General features: G+C 41.5%; 1 protein-coding gene across 10 annotated transcripts in view; it reads left to right on the top strand.

Moving 5' to 3' along the window:
• The window catches only part of LOC115259828 (uncharacterized), a 115857-nt gene that overhangs the window by 86068 nt on the left and 3431 nt on the right, over positions 1–26358 (top strand). For 4 of the 10 annotated variants that reach the window (XR_009996495.1, XM_062846690.1, XM_062846684.1 and 1 more), the window contains 2 exons: positions 20357–20861; positions 21357–21659. Coding sequence is in view for 9 of the 10 variants with exons in the window: in XM_062846690.1 (XP_062702674.1) it covers positions 20357–20861; positions 21357–21659 (808 nt within the window). In the remaining variant the exon portion in view is untranslated. Of the gene's footprint in view, positions 1–20356; positions 20892–21356; positions 21660–26358 lie in introns of those variants that run through there. The other 6 variants (XM_062846686.1, XM_062846685.1, XM_062846687.1 and 3 more) reach the window with 6 other exon arrangements.

Here is a 26358-nt window from a genome sequence, read left to right as displayed (position 1 = left end):
GTTTGTCGGGAGTGGGATTCGATCCCAGATCCTTAGCGTGATAGTCACGTGTTCTAACCATCCACTAGGTTCACTCCACTTTTAGTTGAAGTTAGGTTAACCTTCCGTAACTCGTGCGGTTGGCAACCACCGTCAGCACGACTCTAATACTAAGAACAAAAAGCGAGATTATTTCAACGTGTTGTACAAAATACAGCAGCGCGATCACTCGAGGGTTAAAAGCAGTTTATTCGATGCTTATACGACCAAAATGCTTGTTGAGTACTGGTCTCTGTCGACTTAGTGTTCGCTGTTCTGTTATGAGTCGTTTAGCCTGTATGGCTCTTTTCGAGAATTCCATAGATTTTTATATGAATTTACACATTAATTTCGCTGCGAATGGGAATAAATCCACAAAATTCATTTTTCAGAAACACCTGCAGAAATTTTGCCAGAACTTTTTCAGAGTTTCCACAATATATCACAAGATGGGATTTTTTCAGCAATTCCTGTTAATTTTCGTGAAAATTATCCACATGAAAATATGTTACAAAATAGATCAGAAATTTCGTTTGTGTGTAGACTGAGTGAATTTGTTCATGGATGAATTCGGGGATCGCAGCAGGCTACGCGCGCGAGCAGGTGTATTTTTGCAAGCTGTCACATTTTTCTCGGTTCTCCGCGATTTTTGATTCACACGGCCGAATTGGGCATCGAAAAATCGTTTGGCCAATAATAGAAAAGTGAAAAATATTCGTTGTGTTTGTGATTGATTGGACCCGTAATTATTATGCGGAGTCAATGAAAAGTATGAAGCGGAAAAAAGGCGTGAGACTGGTACTACGTCAACCGGATTGCAACACGTGCGAAACGGAGTTCGTCGCTTTTATTTCATTACCTTTCGTTGTCTAAAAAGTGATTAGTGGCATATCAACCGGAAGAATGAAAATCACAGTGAATTAAAGTTTGCAAGTGTGCAGCGGCTGTAAGGTAGTGGAGTTAGTGGAGCGCTTTGGATGCAGAATATGCCGGTTCCCTGGGCGCATGTGCGAAGGCATGAAGCAGATGTAAAACAAGCTCAGGTCGATGGAGTGATCGAGATGCACAACGCCAGGAATCCGGGATGCCAAGTTTCTCCACACAATCAATGGCATCAAACTGCTGTAGGCTGCAGAAAACCGTTTAATGGTGTTGAGGATAATAGGCACCGCAGGTTCCAGATACACTGGTGAGATCGTTTCTGGCTATGTTTTCTCTCTTGCTATTGTTGGGCGCCTATAAACTAGTAATGTTTGATTACGCCACATTTCTATGAGCCCAGGAAATGGTATTTTGATTAATTTTCATTTCAGAGAGCGAGCAAAGGCGCTTAAGCCTAGGCACAAGGGCCAGGACACAGATCAAATACCTGTGTTCCATCCCAGGAAACCAAGGACCCAGGACCAAGGGGTGACATTAACCTTCTTAGCATCGTCTCCTCCACCGATTTTCTCGTATATTGCTTTCTATAAAACTGAGCGGTTGGTACGAGATGTCCCCACTCATTAGTTATATGGTAAAATCAAAACGCTGCACAGTAGGCCTGGCCGCTTTAATGCTTGTAATGCATTTCTGATGCACTGCAAACATTAATAATGACAAGAAAAATGATAGAAGTAGTCGATTCTATCATTTTCCAGGATTCTTTCAATGAATGGCTGTGTATGTGTAGACTAGACTAGACTAGACTAGACTAGACTGAGTGAATTTGTTCATGATTTTCATGTTTGTATCTTTCACGAATGATCCTATTTTTGCGACAACGTAAATGCTGCCTCTTTGCTTTACAACTTAATATTAACACCTTCTTTCCTGGCAAACAAGGTCATGTTTTTTAAGGCCTTACTCAACAGTAAATAACATTAAACGTCAAAATTTTCTACATTGACTGTTCTGTTTGTCATTCTACATTTCCAAAAACACTACCTGTAAAGTCTCTAGGAAGCAGGTAATATCTAAAATAAACATAATCATATATTTAATGCTTTAAAGGCGTATTAACGTCACTAATGCGGTTATAAATTGCACAAAGAACATATATGAAAAGAGTTGACATAGAATTTATACTATGTTTCAAAAAAGTAACAAATATTCCTAGCTTCACGCATAAGGATATTTTATTTTAGGGATCCATTCATTTGTAGCAGTGCGAGGAGGCAACGAAAATATGTATGATCAAACAAATTGTTCCGGAGTTAGATCGTGGTATGGTTCCATAACGGTAATTAGGCATATTATGTAATCATTCACAAACAGAAAATGATAAAAAAAAATGTCGAAGATTCCGATTTTTAGCACGGTTCCGTTTTTGGCCACTGAAAATAAAAATGTTGTTGCCTAAATCGGAACCCCACTGTATGATGATTTCAGCTGTGAAAACCATACATTTTGATTGAAAACTGGAAGAAAAAAATATATTTCCTTAAAAAATCAGCTCCCATATACATATGTATCTATTTTGGCCAGGGTGCTTCTAATTTGGTCACTCCCATAAGAAATACACGTGATTGGCCAAAATAGAAACCAAAGTTTAAATTATGGCCAAAACTGCTGCTACTTTTAAGGTCAAGGCACCATTCACCGTGGATCTAAGAGGATTCGGGGCAAATAAGGGCTGTCATTTGACACCAGTCTTATAAACATTGTTGGTGCCGCTTTTAATTGCCTTCATTATAGGTTAAAATTATAGCAATATCCACAGAAGTAGAAATTTTTTCACAAAATTTGGTGATATAGTACAATTAGTAAAAGGTAGTAGGGTCGCCTAATTCCGTGGTAGGTCACCATTCACCGTGGTAGTAGGGACCCATTCACCGTGTATGAGAAATTTTATTCTACTTTGTTCAAAACAACTCAGCCAAGGAAATTTTCTTCGATTTAATTCATTTCAAGTAATAACTTGCAAGATTTTATTAGAAAAACGAATGTTCAAATTTTTTCTAGATTTATGGGACAATATGGGGCACGGTGAATGGAGACCATTGATTTTTGGGGTACCCATTTACCGTGCCTTTTTGTTTCAATTAAAAAAGTACGAGTAATCGTACTTTCTTGTTAAACTTACTTCGGTAATGCAAAATACATACCTGAATCAGGTAACCTGATATGTGAATTTAATTGCTTATTGGTGGAATAAAAACGTTACTACATTTAGTTTATCGCTTAAATCACCTTAGCGCAGTTTTCGTTTTTTCACTATGAATGCAGTGAACGAGCAGAAAACTGCTTCATGTAAACACACTTTAGTGTCAAAATGATACTTTTAAATGTTTTTAGGGCCGATTTCTTCACCCTGGCTTAGGCGTTAAGCCAGGTTTAACTATATGGGTAAGCTTGGCTTACGAGTTAAGCCGAGGTGAAGAAATCGGCACTTAATGAGCGTTTTGACATGGTAACAATACATTAGTGTTGTATTGGTGAAATTGAAGGGAAATTGTCATATCATTCAATCATAATATGGAAATAATGAAAAAATATTCGAAGGCACACAGTGAATGGAGCCCCCACGGTGAATGGCGCCTTGACGGTACAAAAATCAAGTATTGGCTTTCTACATTTTTCCTTCAAAATATAGATTGCAACCTTTCATTTTATTTTTTTTTCAGTTTTCATAGGGTTATTGGTTATTTTTATAAAAATGATTTCCCTTAGACTGGCCAAAACCGGTGACCGCACCCTACCATATTCATCATCCACCTTCTGACTCGGTGAAATAGCCGAGATATCCCTAACAATCAACGGATTGGTGTACGAATTTATGCTTACTTATATGTGTTTCATCTATAGATCTGGTTCTAGCGATTGCTAAACGCACTTTTAAGCTGCGGCGGCTAATTTACTGCGTGGAAAGGATGTAATTTGTACATCAGTTTTACGACGTGACTGATGTGCAGCGAAAATGATGTGATAACACAAGAATCTTTTTGCTGTGAACCGTGCGACTGCCGGAAGGTTTAAAATTACGAAAAAACACAAGAGACGGTACAAGTTTTCATAGCCCAAAACAATCGGAATATCCACTGAAAAGACGGCAAAGCTTCTACGGGTTTTTTCTTTTTTGTTTTGGGTCCATCTGGGGATCCATCAGGAATTCCTGCAGTGGATTCCTCCAGGAAATCCATTTGAAGACTCCTCCAGAAACTCCTTTGGAGGATTGCATCAGAAATTCTATCTACGAACTCCTCCACTATTTGAAAGTGACACCAGCAATTCCATGCGGGAAATCCTGGAGATACCTTCAGCAATTTCGTCAGCGGATTCTTCAAGAAAATACATCGGGAGATTCCCTCAAAAACTCTCAGGAGGAATTTATGGAGTTTTTTTTATCCTGTAAGAAACTCTTAAAAGATTTCCAGAAGAAGTTTTTGGAGGAATTCTAGTATTTCATCAACTTTGATCAATTAGTTTGAAAGCTACTGGTGTTGATAGGGGTGAGTGTTGGTGAAAATTTTCCGTGTTTTTCATGTGCGATGTTTGCCTATTCATAACTTTTGAATTTCTCTGCCAATTTTCATGAAATTTTCCCAGATGATAGTTGATTATGTGTATATTTTGCCGGCAAAATTTGATGATTATTGGTATAGTTTATTATTGGTATAGACAGATGTCGTTTGCTCGGTCTGGAAACCCTTGGCAGAAGACGCAAAATTCAACAGGCTGCATTCGTTGTAAAACTCTTAAATAGTGATATCGACTGCCCAAGACTCTTGTCACTGCTCGACTTCCATGTACCTGGCAGGATGCTAAGACAGCGAAGTCTAATGCAAACCGGATTTCATCGTACTCTGTATGGATACAACCAACCAATTTGTGCTATGGTCTGAATGTTCAACACCGTAGAATCAGTTTTTGACTTTGAGTTAACGTCTAAGCAGTTTGTGACTAGGTTGCGAAGATTGGATTTTATTTAATTAGTAATAGATTTACTACATTTATTAAGACTATGTCAGATGAAATAATAATAAATAAATAAATAAATAGTGCATTCAATAGTACAATCAAAACAATTACTGTCTGAGGGGCTAAAATCACGTTCAGTCCCAATACATGTTTCGACTATAAAATTGATGATAGTGCATCGATTTTTAGATCGAAATTTAGATTAAGAGGATTGTGTTCAAAATTTCAGCCATTTCTTTTGCCAAAGTTACCGCGCTGTCAAGCAAAACTAGGGTCTGTACAAAATTCAATGACACACATTCTACTCTTTCATTGCTATAACAAAAAGTACTGCACCGATTCACTTGAAATTTTGTGCGTGAAATGAACACATCTTAAGATGTTATTAGGCTAAATTTGAGAAATTTTGATGTATGTATCTATTGCAGAGTTACAGCTATATTTCTGTGTCCCGATTATTGTAGATACAGGTTTTACTCTGAATGGAATCCAACAGAAGCACATAAAAAATCATATTTGAATCCCTCAAGATAAACTTGAATTATTAGATAAAAAACAACTCCTGAAAGATTCTCACAAGTAAGTTCAAAAAGAACTCCTGGGTGACAAGTAGCTCCTGCAGAATTTTCAGAAATAATTCCTGGAAGATTTCCGAAAGGGAACTCCGGGAAGAATCCCAGGATGAACTTCTAGAGATTTTCCTAATAACTGGAGAATTTATAGAAGGAAACCTTGGAAGATTCGCAGAAAGAAATCCTGGAGGAAAATCTTGGAAGATTGTCAGAAGACATTTCTGCAGGATTTTCAGGAGAAGTTCTTAGAGGAATCCCAGTAAAAAAAAATCCGGGAGAAATTTCAAAGGAGATTCTGGGGAGAATCCAGCAGAATCCCATGGATATTTCCCAGAGTGAATCGCAGAAGAAATTCCTTTAGGAATCTCAAAAATAATTTCGAGAGAAACACCTGGACAAATCCCAGAAGGATTTCCCGGAAGAATACCAGAAAAGAAAACTCTTACTAGAATCTCAGAAGAAACAACTGATAGGAGGAATCCCAGTAAAAATTTTATAAATAATACCATAAAATTACTCAATCTTAAAAAAAACTTTTACAGGAATCAAAAAATAAATAATTCCTGGGAGTATTCACGATGGAATTTCCGTAGAAACTACTGGAAGAATTTAAGAAAAAAAACATGTGGTTGATTTGTGGAAAGAACTCTTGAGGAATCTCAAAAGAAACTACTTGAAAAAAACCTTAATCTAAAACTTTAAATGCTCTCAATATATACCAAAAGACAACCAAGTACAATCGTACAAGATTACCTGTAGCGATACCAACATTCTGGAAGTATTCTCAGAAGATATTTACTCATTGGAGGAATTTCATCACATTGCGTAAAGGAATCCCAACAGCAACTCCTTGATAAATCCCATCAAAAATACTTCTGAACGAATTAATCCCATGAACAATCCCAAAACAGTTTCTTTGAACGGTCTTTGGTCTGGCTTGCAGTCTTAATAAATTGGCCTACGAATTTATTTTCTTGGCTGCAACGTTTCGATCCCAATTTGAATCTTCATCAGGGATCTATTTTTATTTGTTTGACAGACAGAAATATAAATTATTAATAGTTTGACGATCGTTTTACATATAACATACACTTACAAATAATTTTTCGTAGCTGTCCAAAAACATTCAGCCTGTAGTGAAGGCCAATTTATTAAGACTGCAAGCCAAACCAAAGATCGTTCAAAGTAATCTTCACAGTCGAAAATCGCAAGATACCAAAACAATTTCTGGAATTGTATTGGAATCTTTGAAATTTATTTCTGGAATCCGGACAACGGATTCCAAACCTAGAAGAAGTTGACGCACAGCCTATTTCGACACTAGCCTACTGTCTAGTAGATAAGGTTTTGTCTCGCTAATTCGTAGATGGCAGATTTGATTTCCGTCCTGGTTTGAGTAGTTTTGAAGACTTCCAGGAAATCAAACAAATTCACGCAATGGCAGACAAAGGAAGTCCTTTAATTGATACCGGTGGAAATACTGGAGGAACAGATGGAAATTGAAGAGAGGCACGATAAGTTCCAGGAGAACGTAAATCAAGAAAGAAAGAAAAATAAAAAGTTATTTTGACTCACCGCGCAACTTGTTGGCCAGTATATGAGATCCAGATTGAGATTACCAGGATCTGATTATTTACGCTGCCATGCGTAATCCTTCTTTAATTTAAAAATTACTTTTACAGAATTACATAATTACAGAATAGTTTCTACTGTTATTATTTAGTAACATGCTTATCAATAAAAAAAAATACAAAATAAGCATATGTTGATTGTGAATCAACGGAAGAAAAGAAGCGACTTCCAAGTTTCTAATCGTTTTAATAGACCGATAAAAACTTCCTAAAAATAACAAATAGGGTTTAGTTTCTTCATGTTTTTCGTTTAAGTTACATTTAGTTCTTTTCTTATAGTTCGCAGTACTTCTTTCTTCTGCTTCTTCTTTGTTGCTCGGAGCCTTGTTCTTGCAAGTTGATCTTCGGCTATTTCTAGAAACTGTTTTATTATTTCACGGTGTTCGTAATTATTTAGTTCAAATATACTTACCGGTGAATCCGTTTCTTTTTTCATTTATTCAGTATTACATCAAATTCAAGATAAAACTGAATCAACAATATTTCTCCTTAATACACGGTTCGTGGCTGCCGCTCTCCATCCTCGGTCGCGCCCGATGCTCGCCAAGTCACGCTCCACCTGGTTCGCTCATCGTGCTCTTTGCGCTCCACGCCTTCTTGTGCCAACCGGATCAGTTGCAAACACCAGCTTTGCAGGGTTGTTGTCCGGCATTCTTGCAGCATGCCCTGCCCACCGTATCCTTCCGGCTTTGGCCACCTTCTGGATGCTGGGTTCGCCGTAAAGTGCAGCGAGCTCGTGGTTCATTCTTCTCCGCCACACACCGTTCTCCTGCACGCCGCCGAAGATCGTCCTTAGCACGCGTCGCTCGAAAACTCCGAGTGCTTGTAGGTCCTCCTCGAGCATGGTCCATGTCTCGTGCCCGTAGAGTATCACTGGTCTTATAAGCGTTTTGTACATGGTGCATTTGGTGCGTGGGTGAATCTTTTTCGACCGCAGTTTCTTCTGGAGCCCGTAGTAGGCCCGACTTCCGCTGATGATGCGCCTCCGAATTTCACGGCTCACGTTGTTGTCAGCCGTTAGTAAGGATCCGAGGTAGACGAATTCCTCCACCACCTCGAAAGTATCCCCGTCTATCGTAACAACTACCCAGACGGATCCGGTCGTGTTCGGTTCCGCCTACCAGCATGTACTTTGTTTTTGAGGCATTCACCACCAGTCCGACCTTTGCTGCTTCGCGTTTCAGGCGGGTGTACAGCTCTGCCACCGTTCCAAATGTTCTTGCAATAATGTCCATGTCGTCCGCAAAGCACACAAATTGACCGGATTTTGTGAAAATCGTTCCTCGGCTGTTGAGCCCGGCTCGTCGCATCACACCTTCCAGAGCGATGTTGAAGAGTAGGCATGAGAGTCCATCACCTTGTCTCAGTCCCCGGCGAGATTCAAATGAACTGGATAGTTCACCCGAAACCCTTACGCAGTTTTGCACACCGTCCATCGTTGCTTTAATCAGTCTAGTCAGCTTCCCAGGAAAGCCGTTTTCGTCCATGATTCTCCATAGCTCTCCGCGGTCGATACTGTCGTATGCCGCTTTGAAGTCGATGAACAGGTGATGCGTTGGGACCTGGTATTCACGGCATTTCTGGAGGATTTGCCGTACGGTAAAGATCTGGTCCATTGTCGACCGGCCGGCGATGAAGCCGGCTTGATAACTTCCCACGAACTCATTCGTTTTAGGTGACAGACGACGGAAGATGATATGGGATAGCACTTTGTAGGCAGCATTCAAAATAGTGATCGCCCTGAAGTTCTCACATTCCAAATAGTCGCCTTTTTTGGCAATGGGGCAGATTACCCCTTCCTTCCACTCCTCCGGTAGCTGTTCGGTTTCCCAGACCCTGACTATCAGCCGATGCAGACAGGTGGCCAACTTTTCTGGGCCCATCTTGATGAGTTCAGCTGCGATACCATCCTTACCAGCTGCTTTGTTGGTTTTGAGCTGGTGAATGGCATCCTTAACTTCCCTCAGCGTGGGAGTTGGTTCATTTCCGTCCTCCGCTGCACTGGCGTCGTCTTTTCTTCCGTTGCCGTGGGCTCCTGTGTCTACGTTCTTCACGCCGTTCAGGTGCTGATCGAAGTGCTGCTTCCACCTTTCGATCACCTCACGTCCGTCCGTCAAGAGGCTTCCGTCTTTATCCCTGCATATTTCGGCTCGCGGCACGAATCCGTTGCGGGATGCGTTGAGCTTCTGATAGAACTTCCGTGTTTCTTGGGAACGGCACAGCAGTTCCATTTCTTCACACTCCGCTTCTTCCAGGCGGCGCTTTTTCTCCCGAAAGAGGCGGGTCTGCTGTTTCCGCTTCTGTTTATAACGTTCCACGTTCTGTCGAGTTCCTTGCTGCAGCATTACCGCCCTCGCTGCATTCTTCTCCTCCAAAACCGTTCTGCACTCTTCGTCGAACCATTCGTTTCGTCGATTCCGTTCCACGTACCCGATGGTGCTCTCGGCTGCGTCGTTGATGGCTGCTTTCACTGTACTCCAGCAGTCCTCTAGAGGGGCCTCATCGAGCTCGCCCTCGTCTGGCAACGCGGCTTCGAGATTCTGCGCGTATGCTGAGGCGACATCCGGTTGCTTCAGTCGCTCTAGGTTGTACCGTGGCGGTCGCCGGTACCGTACATTGTTGATGACGGAGAGTTTTGGGCGCAGTTTGACCATCACCAGATAGTGGTCGGAGTCGATGTTGGCGCCACGATAGGTCCTGACGTCGATAATATCGGAGAAGTGCCGTCCGTCAATCAGAACGTGGTCGATTTGGGATTCCGTCTGCTGTGGTGATCTCCAGGTGTAACGATAAGGGAGGCTGTGTTGGAAAAAGGTGCTACGTATGGCCATATTTTTGGAGGCGGCGAAATCAATGAGTCGTAGTCCGTTTTCGTTCGTCTGCTGGTGGGCGCTGAACTTACCAATCGTCGGTCTGAATTACTCCTCCTGGCCTACCTGAGCGTTTAGATCCCCTATGATGATCTTGACGTCGTGGTTTGGGCAGCGATCGTACTCGCTTTCGAGCTGCGCGTAAAATGCGTCCTTGTCATCGTCAGTACTTCCGGAGTGTGGGCTGTGCACGTTTATTATGCTGAAGTTGAAGAATCGGCCTTTGATCCTCAACCTGCACTTTCTTTCGTCGATCGGCCACCAACCGATCACGCGCCTCTGCATATCACCCATCACGATGAAAGCTGTTCCCAGCTCGCGTGTGTTGCCGCAGCTCTGGTAGATGGTATGATAATACCATGAATACCGTATTAAACGTTTAATTATAATTAACTATGTCCAATTATTTTAGCTTTTGGACTTTGCTATCTAAACAAACCTGGCCAAAGGATAGAAATTCACAATTTAGGATTTAAAAGGCTAAGTATTATCAAAATGTTACCATCTGAATTCTCCTGAATCGCTGGCTAATTCTGTGCATACGTTAGGAAATAGATAGAATTATAGATTAATTTTAGTAATAAGATTTCAAACCAAGCACAACTTAAATTGTTTTTCTTTCTCGGGTAAATTGCATAGTCATCCAGCCGCTGATGACGTTTCTTCGCTCTATCGCATACAGTGTCATCTCACATGTCAATGACGGGTTACCATTCGCATCGTATTGTCTCAGTGAGACGCGTCGGCCAAGGGGTCGTCACAAGCATAAATGAATTCCACCCGGATTATCGAGTCCCGCACACTGGTTCCAGTCCCATGTGAGGGCGGTCACAAATATAACTTTATCTAGTGAGCTTGAGCTTGAGCTTGATTGACCGCCCGTAGATGCTATGCTCCAGTATCGCCAGACCAGCTACACTCACACAAGGAACCAATGAGATTATATGCCGGGGACTAGCAGGCATCTTCAGTGTGTGAGCGTTGGTGATCTTCTATTTTTAAGCGACAATGGCGCCTGCCACGTCAGGATACAGGTCAATGTGGGGAAGGAGAAGGAAGAATATACCTCTGCGTCTGCACAAATTCATGCAGATGTCGGAGTGTTGGTGGGATTTTGTTTGCAGAGGGTTCACACATTGGTGTGTGGATGCCAGGGTAAGGTAAGGTGATAGAATTGTGTGTTTTTCTTATTCTGAAGATGTGCGGCAAAGTTCGCTTGGTTGCATAACTTGTAGGCGTTTTCTAATAGGATTGAGACACTGTGCTGTGAAAGTTTGGAAGGAAGGGAAACGGCTTTTTTAACCCGTATCTGTTCTAGCAATGGCTGTGAACATGTGAATATACATGATATACAACTAGAGAGTAGGGCGAAAGTATATAGAAAGATACAAAGTAGGAGGAAAGGGCGGGCCAGGCATTGAACCACGGACCTTCTGCATATGAATCAGAAGCGGTGCAGGTCAATGTGAGGAAGGAAGTGATGCTCATGCGGATGTCGGAGTGTTGATGGGATATGGTTGGCATAGGACGCACATTGGTGCGTGGATGCCAGGCGTTAAGGTGATAGATTAGTGCTATTATTACTGTAAAGCTAAAGCGACACAGTTCGCTTGATTGCGTAACTTGTTGGCGTTATCTGATAGATTGACACTGTGCAGTGAAAGTTGTAAGGAACGGAAACGGCTTTTCAGAAATTTCACCAGAGATCCTCTTAGGTGTTTCTGCTGGTATTCCTTCAAAGTTTTCTTCAAAAATCCCTCCAGAATTTCCACCAAGAATTCCACTAGAGATTGTTTTAATAATTTTACCTGGAATCATTCGAAGTATTTCTGATAGGGATTATTCAAAAACTAATCGAGGAATTCCTTCAAAATTTTCTACAAAACAAAAATGTTTAGGAGTATATACAAGGATTCCTTCAATAACTCATCCATAAATAACTGCAGACATGGATTTCTTCAGAATTTTTTCCAAGGATTCCAACAGAAATTCTTCCAGCAATTCGCTTAGAAATCTCACCTACACAGATAAAAACAATGAGATTTGCACGTCATGTAAACTTCATTTTAGTCATGTAAACTTAATGTTATGATGGTTTACATGATATATCATGTAAATTTGTGTTATATGCCATGTAAACTCTCAGAGTCATGCTGAATTACATGACATATAATGGAAGTTTACATGATATTTCATGAACTTTACATGATATGTGATGTAAACTTCTGTGATATCTCACGCTCCAATTATGTGCATCATATGCCACAGAATTTTACACTCTTTTTTCGATCTGTGTAGGATTTCCTAAAGAATTCTTCATGGGATTGCTTCCAGGATTCCTCCTGAAGTGTCTTGTAACCAGTGGTGTGTGAAGTGTCCAAGATTTGTGAGATTGTCGTGATTTTGTGTATCGTACTTGTGTAAAATAACTCCAAGGAAGTATGTATTTAAATATTACATCTGGACACTACCCAACACCCACTATGATGTAACACAGCCAACAGTTCCGCTACTCACCACCAGGCGTCGCAGAAGGACATGTTGGGCGGCCATTGTGGGTGGTGTAAAGGGGGCCATGATGGGGCGAAATATGATGGGCGGATTACAGGACGGTCGAAGGCCTGGAGCATGAACCACCATTGCTAATCGTGCAATTACCTTGCAACTGTCGTTAAAGCAAGACGTGAGCTAGCAAAGAAAGAGTTAAAAGCCAATCTATAACAAGCAAATTTAAGACTTTGGTCTGTAAAGAGGAGTGAATAGTGGAAGTAGTGAAGTGGTGAAAACATCCAGGTAATCCACGACATACGATATTTAATCCCGGCCGACCCCATCATCAACCGCCAAAATTCCCCCCTACAGGACCCCTGTGCTTAAGTTAAAAATTAGCACTTACCTGTGTTACAGTTTGAAAAGCCTGTACTTACCTGTGCTACCCTTGAAAGGGCCTGTGTATGCCTCCAAGTTCCCCGGAGGATTGCCGGAAGTACGTTAGAAGGAACCGTGATCCGGAGTTGGCTTCGCCGTCAAGTGCGCCGCTCCGTCGACCTGATAGACCGCCATTGGCCAATCCGACGCCGCCTAACCAGTGAAAAGGTGCGGCCATTTTGTGTCCGGAGTTCACGCGCACAACCAACCGTCGCGACTCGGACTGCACCGACCGACCGCCCAGCTCAACGGAAGACGAGAAGCAGCGAAGGACACCACAGGAGACACGGAAGTGTGAAGGTGTAGTAGCGGAGCCAGAAGAAGGGGCCCCGCCAAAAGTGAAGAAGAATCAAGAGTGAGGTAGGAGATAGAAAGTAAGGAAGTGGGAGGAAGTAATAAAGGTACCTAGTTTTGTGTAAGAGCGTAATAAAGTGGGTTTTGTGTCACGCAAAGTGTTTAAGTGTGTTCCTTGGTCGCGATAGTCCAGCGCGTACGCCGACCCTGAGGCACTTGAAAGAGGGGGGTCTCACGAGTGCTGGGCAGGGATCGCCCATTAGTTACAGTCTTCAGGAATCCCTCCAGTTATTCCTTCAAGGATTCCTCCTCCAGGGATTCACTTGGGAATTCTTCCTGGGATTCTTTCAGGAACAGCTCCACTACAGGGATTATTTTAAAAATTCCAGCAAGGATTCTTCCACGAACTCTGTTTGGGATTCCTTCAGGTATTCCACCTGCATTTCTTTCAAGAACTCCTCCGGAATTCCTATGGGATTGCTCCCGGGATTCCTCCTAAGGATTCATCCAGGAACAACTACAAGGATTCCTCCAGGTGTTCCTCCACAAATACTTCCTGGGATTCAGCAGAATTTGTTCTACGATTTCTTCAGTATTCCATCATTAGATTTCGTCAGAAACTTCTGCTAGGATTCCTCCAGGAATCCTCCAAGGATTTCTCCAGCGATTCCTTCAGGGACTTTCTCCAGGAGTTCCTCTATCCAGCTTTTTACCCTACGATGAGGGGTGATCCATTTCTGACGGATACTGCCGACGGCCCTTGCAGCATCACAGTAACTGAAAATTTCAGTTCATTGCTCTCGAAGTGTCAAAAACTTTCACCTACTGATGTTACCATTGTAACCGTTGTTATCGTTGTAAGAAATGAAACTGGTTTGGTTTTTTATTGGTGTTTGAAATATTAATTCATTTTTATTTTCTTTGTAGGTTTCTGACTTTAACTTTCGATGCTGGAAATAACAAAGAAAACAACTAAATCTAATGGTTCAGTAATTTCTCAGGAATCTTGAGACGCTGGAAAATTATATCGCAAGACAATGAATCTCATTCAGAGTCATGATAGCCAACCAATACAATGGCCATGTATATCTCATATTTTCAAAAGTAGGAAATCATGAGGTTATCTGATTTAACTCTCCTTTGGCATTAGGGTCATTTTTGACCCAAACCGTATACTACGTCAGCGTACTGCTGCCAACATGATGCAAAAGGAAGGTTAATAATCAACAAAGTGTGGTGATTGTTTGAAACAACAGAATAACAGAATAAGGTGTGGCAAATGTGCCATCTCAGGCTTCAAGCTTTGACCCTTTCAGATCCCTCGTACAAGCCTGGTGTCCATACACATGTTTCGAAAGTCTGTCCTCCTTTTTCCCTAAGAATCTACGTAGTTTTTGGACGGACCCATCCAGGACACTAATCCTGGTTGGGCAGTAAAATGGGAGAAACAAATTTGTGGTAGGTTTACAATCGAGTTCAGAAACACAACCAAGACCGTAATGACAATATTTTAATCTTAATTTTTGAATAAACCTACGTATGTAACTAAGTTAATGGCCTGGAATCTGCTAACGATGTTATGGGTTCACAGGGTTCAAAAAAATATGCACACCGCACCAGGCTTGATTCGAGACGCACTGCTTCGGATCTGATACGGGATATGTCTCACTACCGGGAGTTGGGGCTGATTGAACAAATGGCAATTAAACTGGCTCCTCGATGTTCACACTTGATTGCTATACCTGTTTTGGTACACGATAACAACGTAAAAAGACTGAAATTCTGAATCATATCCAATGTTTTTATTCAAATAAATAGCTTTGATATCGTTCTAAGAAATTCTAAGCTGAGATGAAAATTATTGACACTTTGTGAGCATTGAACTGAAATGCTTGGCTGCTTTGATGCTCATTGATGCTGCAAGGGCGGTCGGCAAGATCTGTCAAACATGAATCACCCCTCACATGAGCGTAAAAAGCTGGAATCCCTCTTGGCATACCTTCAAGAATTGCTCCAGTGATTTTTCAAGGAATTTCTCCAGGGATTCCTTCTAGAATTTCTCCAGGAATTCCTTTAAGAATTCCTCCAGGGATTACTCCAAGAATTCCTCCAGGAATTCTTCCATGCATTACTCCAGGACTTCCTCCAGGCATTTCCCAAGGCATTCTTTCAAAGAATCCTCCAGGAATTCCTCCAGGCATTTTTCAAGGGATTCCTCCTGGCATTCCTCCAGGAACTCCTCTTGTATTTAATACAGGAAATCCTCCAGGGGTTCACTCAGAAATTCCTCCACGAATTTTTTCCAGGGATTCCTCCAGAAATTCATCCAATAATTTATCCTACAGGGGTTCCTTCAGGGATTCCTCTAGGAGCTCCTCTAAGCATTCCTTCACAAATTGCTTCAGGCATTTCTTCAGGAATTAATCCAAGAATTCCTCTAGGCCTTTTTTCAGAAATTCATCCAGGTAATACTCCTGGAATTCCTCAAGGAATTTTTCAAGAACTCCTCCAGGAAATCCTACAGGAACTCTCCAGGAATTTCTATAGGATTTCGTCCAGACATTTTTCCAGGAATTCTTCCCAGCATTCCTCCAAGAACTCCTCCAGTAATCCTCCAGGGCTCCCTCAGAAATCCCTCCTGGAATTTTTCCTGGGATTCCTTATTGGTTTTCTGCGGAAATCGCTCCGGGGATTCCTCCTGGGATTCCACAACTATTTCTTCAGAATTTTCTCCAGAATCCGTATAGGGATTCCTCCAGAAATTCATCCAGAAATTCATACAGGGATTCATCCAAGAATTCCTCCAGAAATTCATCCAGGTATTTCTCTGCAGATTTCTCAAGGATTTTCTCCAGGGATTGCTCCAAGAATTGCTCTTGTAATTCCCACAAAACTTCCTCTCGGGATCTCTTCAAAAAATTATTCAGGAGTTTCTTTAGAAATTTCAGAAATCCTGTTACGGGTATAAATATTTGTTACATTTATAAGACAGAATAATTGTTTAATATGTTCAAAGTTTAATATTCGTGCGTTCTTTGTGCTGCATGTTGAATTTTAACTTGTAAATATTACCCTAGTATTAATTAACATTTATAGGGTTCTGGCAGAGTAGAGGCCAATGAAGTGCAATCCTATTTCGATTGCCAACATTCAGGCCATTTCGGGCCGCGATTAAGTACTAGAAACGTAAACCTTTCCCTGACACAGACTTCAAGTTATAGAGCTCTAGTATCGAAACCCGAAACGGGATGCCCGATTAGGATTAGTTTTCCTAGACAAAACCAAGCTATGAATACAGCATCAAATTCTGTGAACTAAAAGGCATACTGCCAACTAAAATACAAATCCAGGATGACTGATGGACCCAAATCAATAACTGAAACCTCGTCATCCTGTGATCGGAAGGAGTTATCCGTCTGGATAACAGGGCACATTTATGTTGTATGTTGTGCTGTGTCCACTTGTGATGTTTCTTGTTTGTGCATTTATAAGGTTTTATGTGTTCATGATATGTTAATCCTGGGAAATAATTTATTTTCTTTTATTTTTGTAACATGGCGCCCAACGTGGGGCCCGAAATGGCCTGAATGTTGGCAATCGAAATAGGATTGCACTTCATTGGCCTCTACTCTGCCAGAACCCTATAAATGTTAATTAATACTAGGGTAATATTTACAAGTTAAAATTCAACATGCAGCACAAAGAACGCACGAATATTAAACTTTGAACATATTAAACAATTATTCTGTCTTATAAATGTAACAAATAGGGTAATTTGCCAATTGTTGCACGGCTAAAAACTCGCCTATTGTTGCACACTCCATGCTTTTCTTATGGGGTGTGCAATAATTGGCGAATTTTTAGCCGTGCAACAATTAGCGATTTACCCTATTTATACCCGTAACACATTTTTTTTTTTTTCTAAATCTAATTCAATGAAAGAATAGATAATATTCATCAAAACCCACTAAAACACTTACTCTCGGCGAACGTTTTATCTTGCCTGCCTTTGTTGACAACAATGTCTACACCGTCATCCTCTCCATTAAAGATATCAAGGGAGATCGACTCTAAAATCCAAGACCTTGTTAAGGACCTACCTGAGCCCACTTCCCAACAGAACATCTCTCTACTTGTTGAGGCGGTCTCGTCTGCCTTCAAGTATTCGGAAGATTCGCTTTCGCAGGACCCAGATTTATTGGCACTTCTAGACAAGGCCCCGTCCGACTTCACCCCGATCGACCTCCCACCTTCGGAGCCTTTTGAGGAGTGGAGCAGCATTGTGGAACGCGAGGCACAAGCAAACATGCCCCAAAGCTCCGCAGCCGGTTTGAAAGACCGATCCAGCTTGGGAAAAGTAACTCCCAAACTCCCGCTGACAAAATCAACCATACCCTCTTCAGTCTCAAAGACCACTTCAACTCCTAGTGGCAGCACCCAGCCAATCAGGTGTCGTACGGAACTGCTCTGTCTGGCTCGTCTGGTCAGACATCTGAGATTGAGGTCCCGTGTGGGTTATCATGGGACACTCTCTCATCTGAGATTCCAGCTCTCTATGCCTCCCTGGCTACCGAGATCGACCTCTTCATTAAAGACGGGAAGTTTGTTAATCCCTTTACAAAGGCGATCAACAAACAAGATCTCTATGAGATCATGGCCGAGCGGGGAGTCACTTTTAATCTGCTGCCCGCTCTGTACAAACTGTTTAACAGCTGCAGCCAGTTGACAGAACACGAGGTTGTTCGTCGGATTGCCACTCTCGAGAGCACGTTCCAGGCTCTCTGTTTTTTCCAGGGGTTAACATTATTTGGCCCATTGGTATATGACGAGATTTCCGAAACGATGAGGTTGGAAAGGGGAGCTTACCAAGGGAGACAGGAAGCTGCGCTGACCTCGATTACCAATCTTTTGTCAGGGCTCACACAATCTCGGATCCTTCAACAATACCTTTGGAGAAGTCCGAGCCGATATGGCGTCTATTACCCAAGAGCAAAAGAGGCTTATCGCCGACCTTCAGGCTCCACTCTCCCATACGACACGCTATCAGGTCCCAGAGGATCAACTGGACCATTTCATTGTCCCTTTCAAACCAGAGGAGATCACCATCGTCGTTGATCCTGAAGAGGAGCATGGTTTCCACATTTATGGGCCAGAGTGACCGCCTATGAACGGGACTACATGATTTTGGCTAAGGAGCTGAGAGCCGGTTCAGCCACGTACTCGGCGATGGTTCAACTTCGCCGGCCTGACCTCATCATGGCGGAGTTGCTCAAGACTTGCTGCTCGTGCCTCTCTTCGGGCTTCCTTGCAGCGAACCGGAATTGACCTCGTCTCATGATAGAGCTTGCACTTACATCGATTTTTTCATTATCTTTCCTTTCATTGAATTAGATCTAGAAAAAAAAAAAAGTGTTACGGGTATAAATATTTGTTACATTTATAAGACAGAATAATTGTTTAATATGTTCAAAGTTTAATATTCGTGCGTTCTTTGTGCTGCATGTTGAATTTTAACTTGTAAATATTACCCTAGTATTAATTAACATTTATAGGTTTCTGGCAGAGTAGAGGCCAATGAAGAGCAATCCTATTTCGATTGCCAACATTCAGGCCATTTCGGGCCCCACGTTGGGCGCCATGTTACAAAAATAAAAGAAAATAAATTATTTCCCAGGATTAACATATCATGAACACATAAAACCTTATAAATGCACAAACAAGAAACATCACAAGTGGACACAGCACAACATACAACATAAATGTGCCCTGTTATCCAGACGGATAACTCCTTCCGATCACAGGATGACGAGGTTTCAGTTATTGATTTGGGTCCATCAGTCATCCTGGATTTGTATTTTAGTTGGCAGTATGCCTTTTAGTTCACAGAATTTGATGCTGTATTCATAGCTTGGTTTTGTCTAGGAAAACTAATCCTAATCGGGCATCCCGTTTCGGGTTTCGATACTAGAGCTCTATAACTTGAAGTCTGTGTCAGGGAAAGGTTTACGTTTCTAGTACTTAATCGCGGCCCGAAATGGCCTGAATGTTGGCAATCGAAATAGGATTGCACTTCATTGGCCTCTACTCTGCCAGAACCCTATAAATGTTAATTAATACTAGGGTAATATTTACAAGTTAAAATTCAACATGCAGCACAAAGAACGCACGAATATTAAATTTTGAACATATTAAACAATTATTCTGTCTTATAAATGTAACAAATATTTATACCCGTAACACAATCCTTCCATCATCTTTTCCAGGGATGCACCCATGAATTTCTCTAGGGATGCCTCCTGGAATACCTGGAGACTTTTTGAATTATCTCAAGATTTAAAGATAATTTTTAATGTATGCAATGCATACAGGAACCAGGGAATTCTCCAAGAAGTTTTCCAAGATTTTTTTTCACATTTTTTTCCAAGAAATTCTTTTGGAGTTCACCTAACAATTTGTTCAGCAATCCATCCTTGAATTCCTTCAATAATATCCCCGAGCAGCTCCTGCAAAGGAATTCCTTTAGAAGCTCGTTGTGCGATTCTTTCAGGAATATATCCTGAGATTCCTTTTTTTCTCCAAGAAATCTTACAAAAAATATCTATGGATTTCTTCAGGAACTCCTCCAGAGATTCCTCTAGGAGTTTTTCCAGGTATGCTTTGAAGGTGTTTCTCCAGAATGTCCTTTAGGGATTATGTATTTAAAAAAAAAATGTCAAAAGATTCTTCAGTAACGTTTTTTTAGGACGTATCCTGAGATTCCTTCAAGAATTCTACCAGGATTATCCTTCTGAAATTTACGTAGAAATTTCTCCATAAATTTCTCTTGTAATTTCTCCTAGAAGTTGCCTAAAAATTGTGCGGGGATTCAACAGTTTCTTAAGAAGTTTACTCAGGGATTCAGACATTTTTTCAAGAGATCTTTCACGAATTCACCCACTTTCAGCAAGCTTGTCTGTCATTTCATTCCCTTCAATGCTGCACTCTAATGCACATGTGCCCATTCAATTTTATTGCTCCTGTAAGCCATTTAGCCAGCCGTTTCGACCATGTCGAAAAATAGTTGTGGGAGCGGTGTACCTTGTTTCAATTATCTTCTATATCACGCAACTCAGCTCTGCTTTCCTATATTCCTGATTCATTGCAGCTATCGAAGATTCCTGATAAACACAATCTTCTTCCTGGTGTATCCCTGCGTGCTGTGCTGCCGGTGTTTCGAACGGTCCATTGATGGAGACGGAGACGATGATGTCTTCCAGAGCGGAGGTGACGACGAGCGAGACCGCCTTCTGCAGCAGCATGGACTGCTCAAAGGTGTCATGGTTGTTCAGAAACCGGTACCACTGTCAACCACTTCCGTCACAAGTGCCGACGAGGAAGATGTCCTCGGGGATGGCTGGCATACGGCGAATGGCGGTGAAGGTCTTGGGAAGCGGTCTTGGAAGAAGAACCCGGAAGACGTGGCAACCACCGATGACGATGAATTATCCAAACTGGTGGCTGCGATGCAGTCGGAATCGGAGGGAGGGGAACGTCCAGTAATGGGCGCAAAACATGAAACAAAGCCGTACAACAACACCGAAGATGAAGACAACGATACCCGGTTCGTGATGGATGTAATGAATCAGTCCCGGAAGTCATTGCGAACGTTAGTGCGTTGAATGGTAGATGCTGGGTGTGGGGTATGCTGGGGAACTACACGTGTGCGTTGTGCTAGTTGATTACTATGTTCTATGATGGTAGCCTGAGTGGGCCGTTCTCGTTCCTAATTTGGGATCTGATAATCACGGCATTTCTGGAGAATTGGCCGTACGATGAATTTCAGGCTAGTTGTCGACCGGCCGTCAATGAAGCCAGCTTGATAACTTCCCATGAACTCATTCGTTTTGGGTGCCAGATGACGACAAAAGAGGCGAAATCTTGTCAGTTCAGTCCAACCAGAGAATTAGCTTTGCATCAACCCGTGTGTTTTTATTCGGCTGGGCTGGAACAAATCTTGTTTTTCACTGATGTTGAAATTCAGTTATATGCCATGTAATTCAGCATAACTAAAAGTGGTTGTGTGACATATAACACAAATTTTCTTGATATTTTACTAAGAAAAAGTTCACATAACGTGTTAATCCTCATTCTTTTCTTCTGTGTAGAGTTCGTCATCCGAGGCATTCTTCGACACACGAGCATCGAGGACATCGTCCTCATCGCTCCGGATCGGAAGCAACGAGGACGAACATCAGCAGCAACAGCAGCTAGCCAGTGAGTTGGTCCAAAGCCTGATCCGAGCAAAAATCATCTACCGTCGGATGGACCATGCCTGTGGCCAGGTGCTGATGGAAGACGGACAACCTTACTCGATTCAGGGATACTTTATACCGATTGATCGGAAGCGATATCAATTTTTCACCCATGCGGTTTTACGACAGTTTTGGATGGCACACCGGGACGAGGGGGTAAGTAACTTCACATCTTCTCTTCTTCACTCCAGAAAGTATGTTATTTCGCATCCATTTCCGTTATTTAGGAAAATGTTACTCCCGGAAATGAAAAATGTTTGCGGTTTACTTACAAACACGCTTAATTTGATTGTACGACATTTCCCCGAAAACCAGTTCCCCGAATGAAGTTTCCCCGAAAGTTATTTCCCCGAAAAACGATTCCCCGAACGAACCGTTTCCCCGAATGTACTATTTCCCCGAATGTACCACTTCCCCGAATGTACCGTTTCCCCGAAATATTTATAATACTATTTTTAGTACTGGTTTCTCATTATTTTCTTGATTAATATCAAGATCATGGAAACTTTCACATCTCAATGATATAATGTTCTTCATGATGCTTCAATGAGGTTTGCTTTTATTATTTTAAAATATGGGTCGTTCTTTTCTGTTGTACTGATTAAAAATGACAAGGCATTCAACTAAAACACGCTTATCATAATTTTTCTTTCTTTTATTCATAGGCTATTCTTTCTATTTATTTTTGAATTTTCAATCGATGAAAACGCCCTTTAAACGCATAACACCTTTAAAATGAGTCAACGTGATTGTGGTAATAATCTGCTAAAGTTCATTGTCATTGTAAAGTCTATTCTTGCTAACAAAGGAAGTCTATTAGGAAGTATTAACAGGCTTTAAAACAAAAGTCAATGTAATTCAATTTGTTTGACAAACAGATTTGAAGCTAAACATTCTTCAGTTTTTGCCTTTCTCGTACACTAAGTGTACTGGAAAGGCTATATGTTCACTCCAAAAATGACTTTTTGATAGAAGCCCCGGAGTGTCGAGTCATATATACCAATCAACTCAGCTCGACGAATTGAGGTGATGTCTGTGTGTGTGTATGTGTGTGTGTGTATGTGTGTGCGTGTGTGTGTGTGTATGTGTGAGTGTGTACATAAAAACTCACATCACTTTTTGGCAGTAAACCTCAACCGATTTCAATGACCGACGGTTCATTCGACGCGGAATCTGGTCCCATTGTTTCCTATTGAAAATGGTTCGGATCGGTCCAGCCGTTCCGGAGATATGGCCATTTAGGTGTACCGGAATGGTACCCCAAGAAGGGACCAGATATGAAAATGCATCAAACCCATGCATGCGGCACATCAAACCACGGCATTTTCGATAACCTGATGAGCGGTAAGCAGGAAAATAGTCTCAGACCATATCTGAACCGGTAATGTTCCGGAACCGGTACCGGGTGTCCCGCCGGAAGTGGCCAAATATACAAGTGAACCAAACCCATGCATGCGACACATCAAAGTACGGCATTTTCGATAACCTGATGAGCGGTAAGCAGGAAAATAGTCTCAGACCATATCTGAACCGGTAGTGATCTGGAACCGGTTCTAGGCGTCCCACTGGAAGTGGCCAAAAATACAATTGAACCAAGCGCATGCATGCGACACATCAAACCACGGCATTTTAGATAACCTGATGAGCGGTAAGCAGGAAAATAGTCTCAAACCATATCTGAACCAGTAGTGTTCCGGAACCGGTTCTCGGCGTCCCGCTGGAAGTGGCCAAATATACAACTGAACCAAACCCATGCATGCGACACATCAAAGTACGGCATTTTCGATAACCTGCTGAGCGGTAAGCAGGAAAATAGTCTCAGACCATATCTGAACCGGTAGTGTTCTGGAACCGGTTCTAGGCGTCCCACTGGAAGTGGCCAAAAATACAATTGAACCAAGCGCATGCATGCGACACATCAAACCACGGCATTTTAGATAACCTGATGAGCGGTAAGCAGGAAAATAGTCTCAAACCATATCTGAACCGGTAGTGTTCCGGAACCGGTTCCGGGGTTCCCGCAGAAGTGGTCAAATCTGAAAGAGAAACACATACCCGTACATGCGTCACATCAAATAGCGGCTTTTTCGATTACCTAATGAACGGCCAGCAATTGTTTCGGAATCGGTTTTGAGTGGCCGGAAGAGGCCAAATGTAAAAGTAAATCAAATCCAGGCATGTGACACATCAAATCGTGGCTTTTGCGATAACCTGATGAACAGTTAGCAAGAAAATAGCCTTAGATCACACTAGAGACAACTGGTAGTGTTCCGGAATTGGTTCCGAGCATGTGACACCTTCAATTTGCAGCGTTTTTGGTTAACCGATGAACAGTTAACAAGACAATAGTGTCAGACCATATTTGGTTCAGCCGGTAGTTATTCGGAATCAGATCCGGGTTGTAAAATGTAAAATTTAACCAAACCCATGGATGCGGTACATCAAACCACGACTTATCGACAACCTGATGGAAAAATAGGGTCAGACTACATTAGATTCCCGGTAGTGTTGCGAGTTCGGCTGTGGCTTCGAAAGTGGTTAAAAGTAAAAGTGAATCAAACCCATACAATACATGCGATATATCAAATCGCGGTGATTGGGTAAAGGTGAAGAATTAGCAATAAAATAATCTCAGACCATAATTGGGACAACCGGTAGTGTCATGGAATCAAATCCGGGTATCCCACCGGAAATTGCCAAATATAAAAATGAATCAAACCCATACATACGACACATCAGATCGCAGATTCTTTGATAATCCTATAAACGGTTAACAAGAAAATAGCCTTAGATCACATAAGACTAGCTGTTGTGTAGCAGAACCAACGTTCATGTGAAAAATCAAATCGTGGCTTTGTTTAATGGCCTGATAAACGTTAGGCATGTGACACAATGGTCGGCATTGTGACGAATAGGTCTATGTTCTCATATATGAAAGAGAATAAAATATAGGCAAAACTAAAGCGATCTCATCAAATCGCACCATTTCAGATTCCTAAGGTGTAAATTTATAGCAGGATGGGTCAACGTTGAATGGAAAAATAAGAATTTGATCGTGTCAACCCTGAACAGAAGATGGCGGCTGTTTAAAGGAGTTTTGAGCTCTAAAACTATGTAAAATAAGTGTATTTGGTATGGGAAATATGTTCGGAGTCCACCAGAGTATCCAAGATAGCGGTCCAAATTCCAAGATAATGGCCCAGTATTCAAGTTAGCGCCTTTTTTTAGTATTTTGAATTCTTGCATTATGGGCATATGTTGTATGGAAACATGTCCAGAATTCAAAATTTGTAATCAGAAAACCGAAGCTGTGCGCTGTTTCACAAGGTCTGCAATATGACTATAATTTGAATGGGGAAGAATGCCGGTCTTCGCCCAAAACTGGTACCAGAAAATCATAAACGACATGCCAAAATTCAATACGGCGATTATTTTATGTAATTTTAGGTACAGAGTCCCAAATTGAATACCAGAACATCCAAGATGGTGTCTCAATGTTCAAGATGGCGTTTAGTTTAGTTGGGGTAGATATCCGGAGTCAAAAAATGACGACCGGAAAATCTAAAATGACGTTTCAAAATTTTGCGGCTTCATGACACTTGTTTGGTTTGAATTTTGGATCGTTGTCTTAAATTTTCTGAATATTGGTTGTTATGCTAATATAAAATGTATCCATATTGAGTTGATTTAGCAAGCAGTTTTTATTTTGCATTAATGTCAATGTCATCAACATGTCGCTTGAGTTTTGTTGAAAAAATATTTAAAAGCACGAGAAAGGCACCATCACCGCTAGGTGGATTAATTAGGGTTTTTTTGTAAATCAATGGATCAATCATAACCAAAGTAGCATTTGGAACTGACATTTCTACAGAACATACTAGTAGCTGGACCGCCGGCAATTTTTTGAAAGAACAGTATATGATGAAAGAAGGGGAATCTTTGATGAAGATTTCTACTATAACGCCTAAAGATACCTACTAGAACAGTCGGTCACAAGAAAATAATAAATATAGTAGCAGTCAAATTACGGATGATTGATTTAGCAGTTCAACTTGAAAGAACAGCCTATGTTGAAAGAAGGAACATTTTATTAATGAAAGGTTATCAATCTAGCCAAAAGACGCTGCTGGATCTTTAGGCAGAAGTATTTCAGGCCAAAGTACGTTAGGCTGTAATCATTCGGCCGAAAGTATCATTACGCCGGACGAGCATCATTACGATTGAGTTGAAAGCCAAGAAAAAACCCAGTTTGATCATATATAACCCAATACTCAAAAGAATAGCCGACTTCTCAAAGAAGGGTAATCTGTCATGGCATAGTCAGTGGTTTGATAATTTGGTGTTCGGCCATTTGGCCGAAAGGGTCGTTTGGCCGAATGTCGTTTGGCCGAATCATGATAAAAAGAATTCAGAGGATGGTTTCGACATTCTAACTGCCAATATGATTATCAAAAGTGTTTCCTTCTTTAAATCATAGGCCATTCTTTTTAGTTTTAATATTCAGGGATTAGTTGGCGTTGAAACTGCCAATATATCATCAAAGATTTTTCCTTCTTTGAATCATAGGCTGTTATTTCGAGTTATACTGAGACGGGAATCATTATTTTTTCGGCCAAACGGCATTCGGTCAAATGGCATTCGGCCAAATGACATTCGGCCAAATGACCTTTTCGGCCAATTGGCGTTCGGTCAAACGACATTCGGCCAAATGGCGTTCGGCCAAATGACCCGGATACGATAGTTTACTACCATCAATAAGCTATGCAATATTACAACTAAAAACAACTGCGTGTTATAAAAAGAGGCAAAATTTTCAGATGGAATGTTCCAGAAAGATCACTTTCCAAGTAACATT

This window comes from Aedes albopictus, chromosome 1 (genome assembly GCF_035046485.1).
Source record: "Aedes albopictus strain Foshan chromosome 1, AalbF5, whole genome shotgun sequence".
Taxonomy (NCBI): Eukaryota; Metazoa; Arthropoda; class Insecta; order Diptera; family Culicidae; genus Aedes; species Aedes albopictus.
Note: the sequence above shows the minus strand (reverse complement) of the source record. Positions and strands in the feature narration are given on the sequence as shown.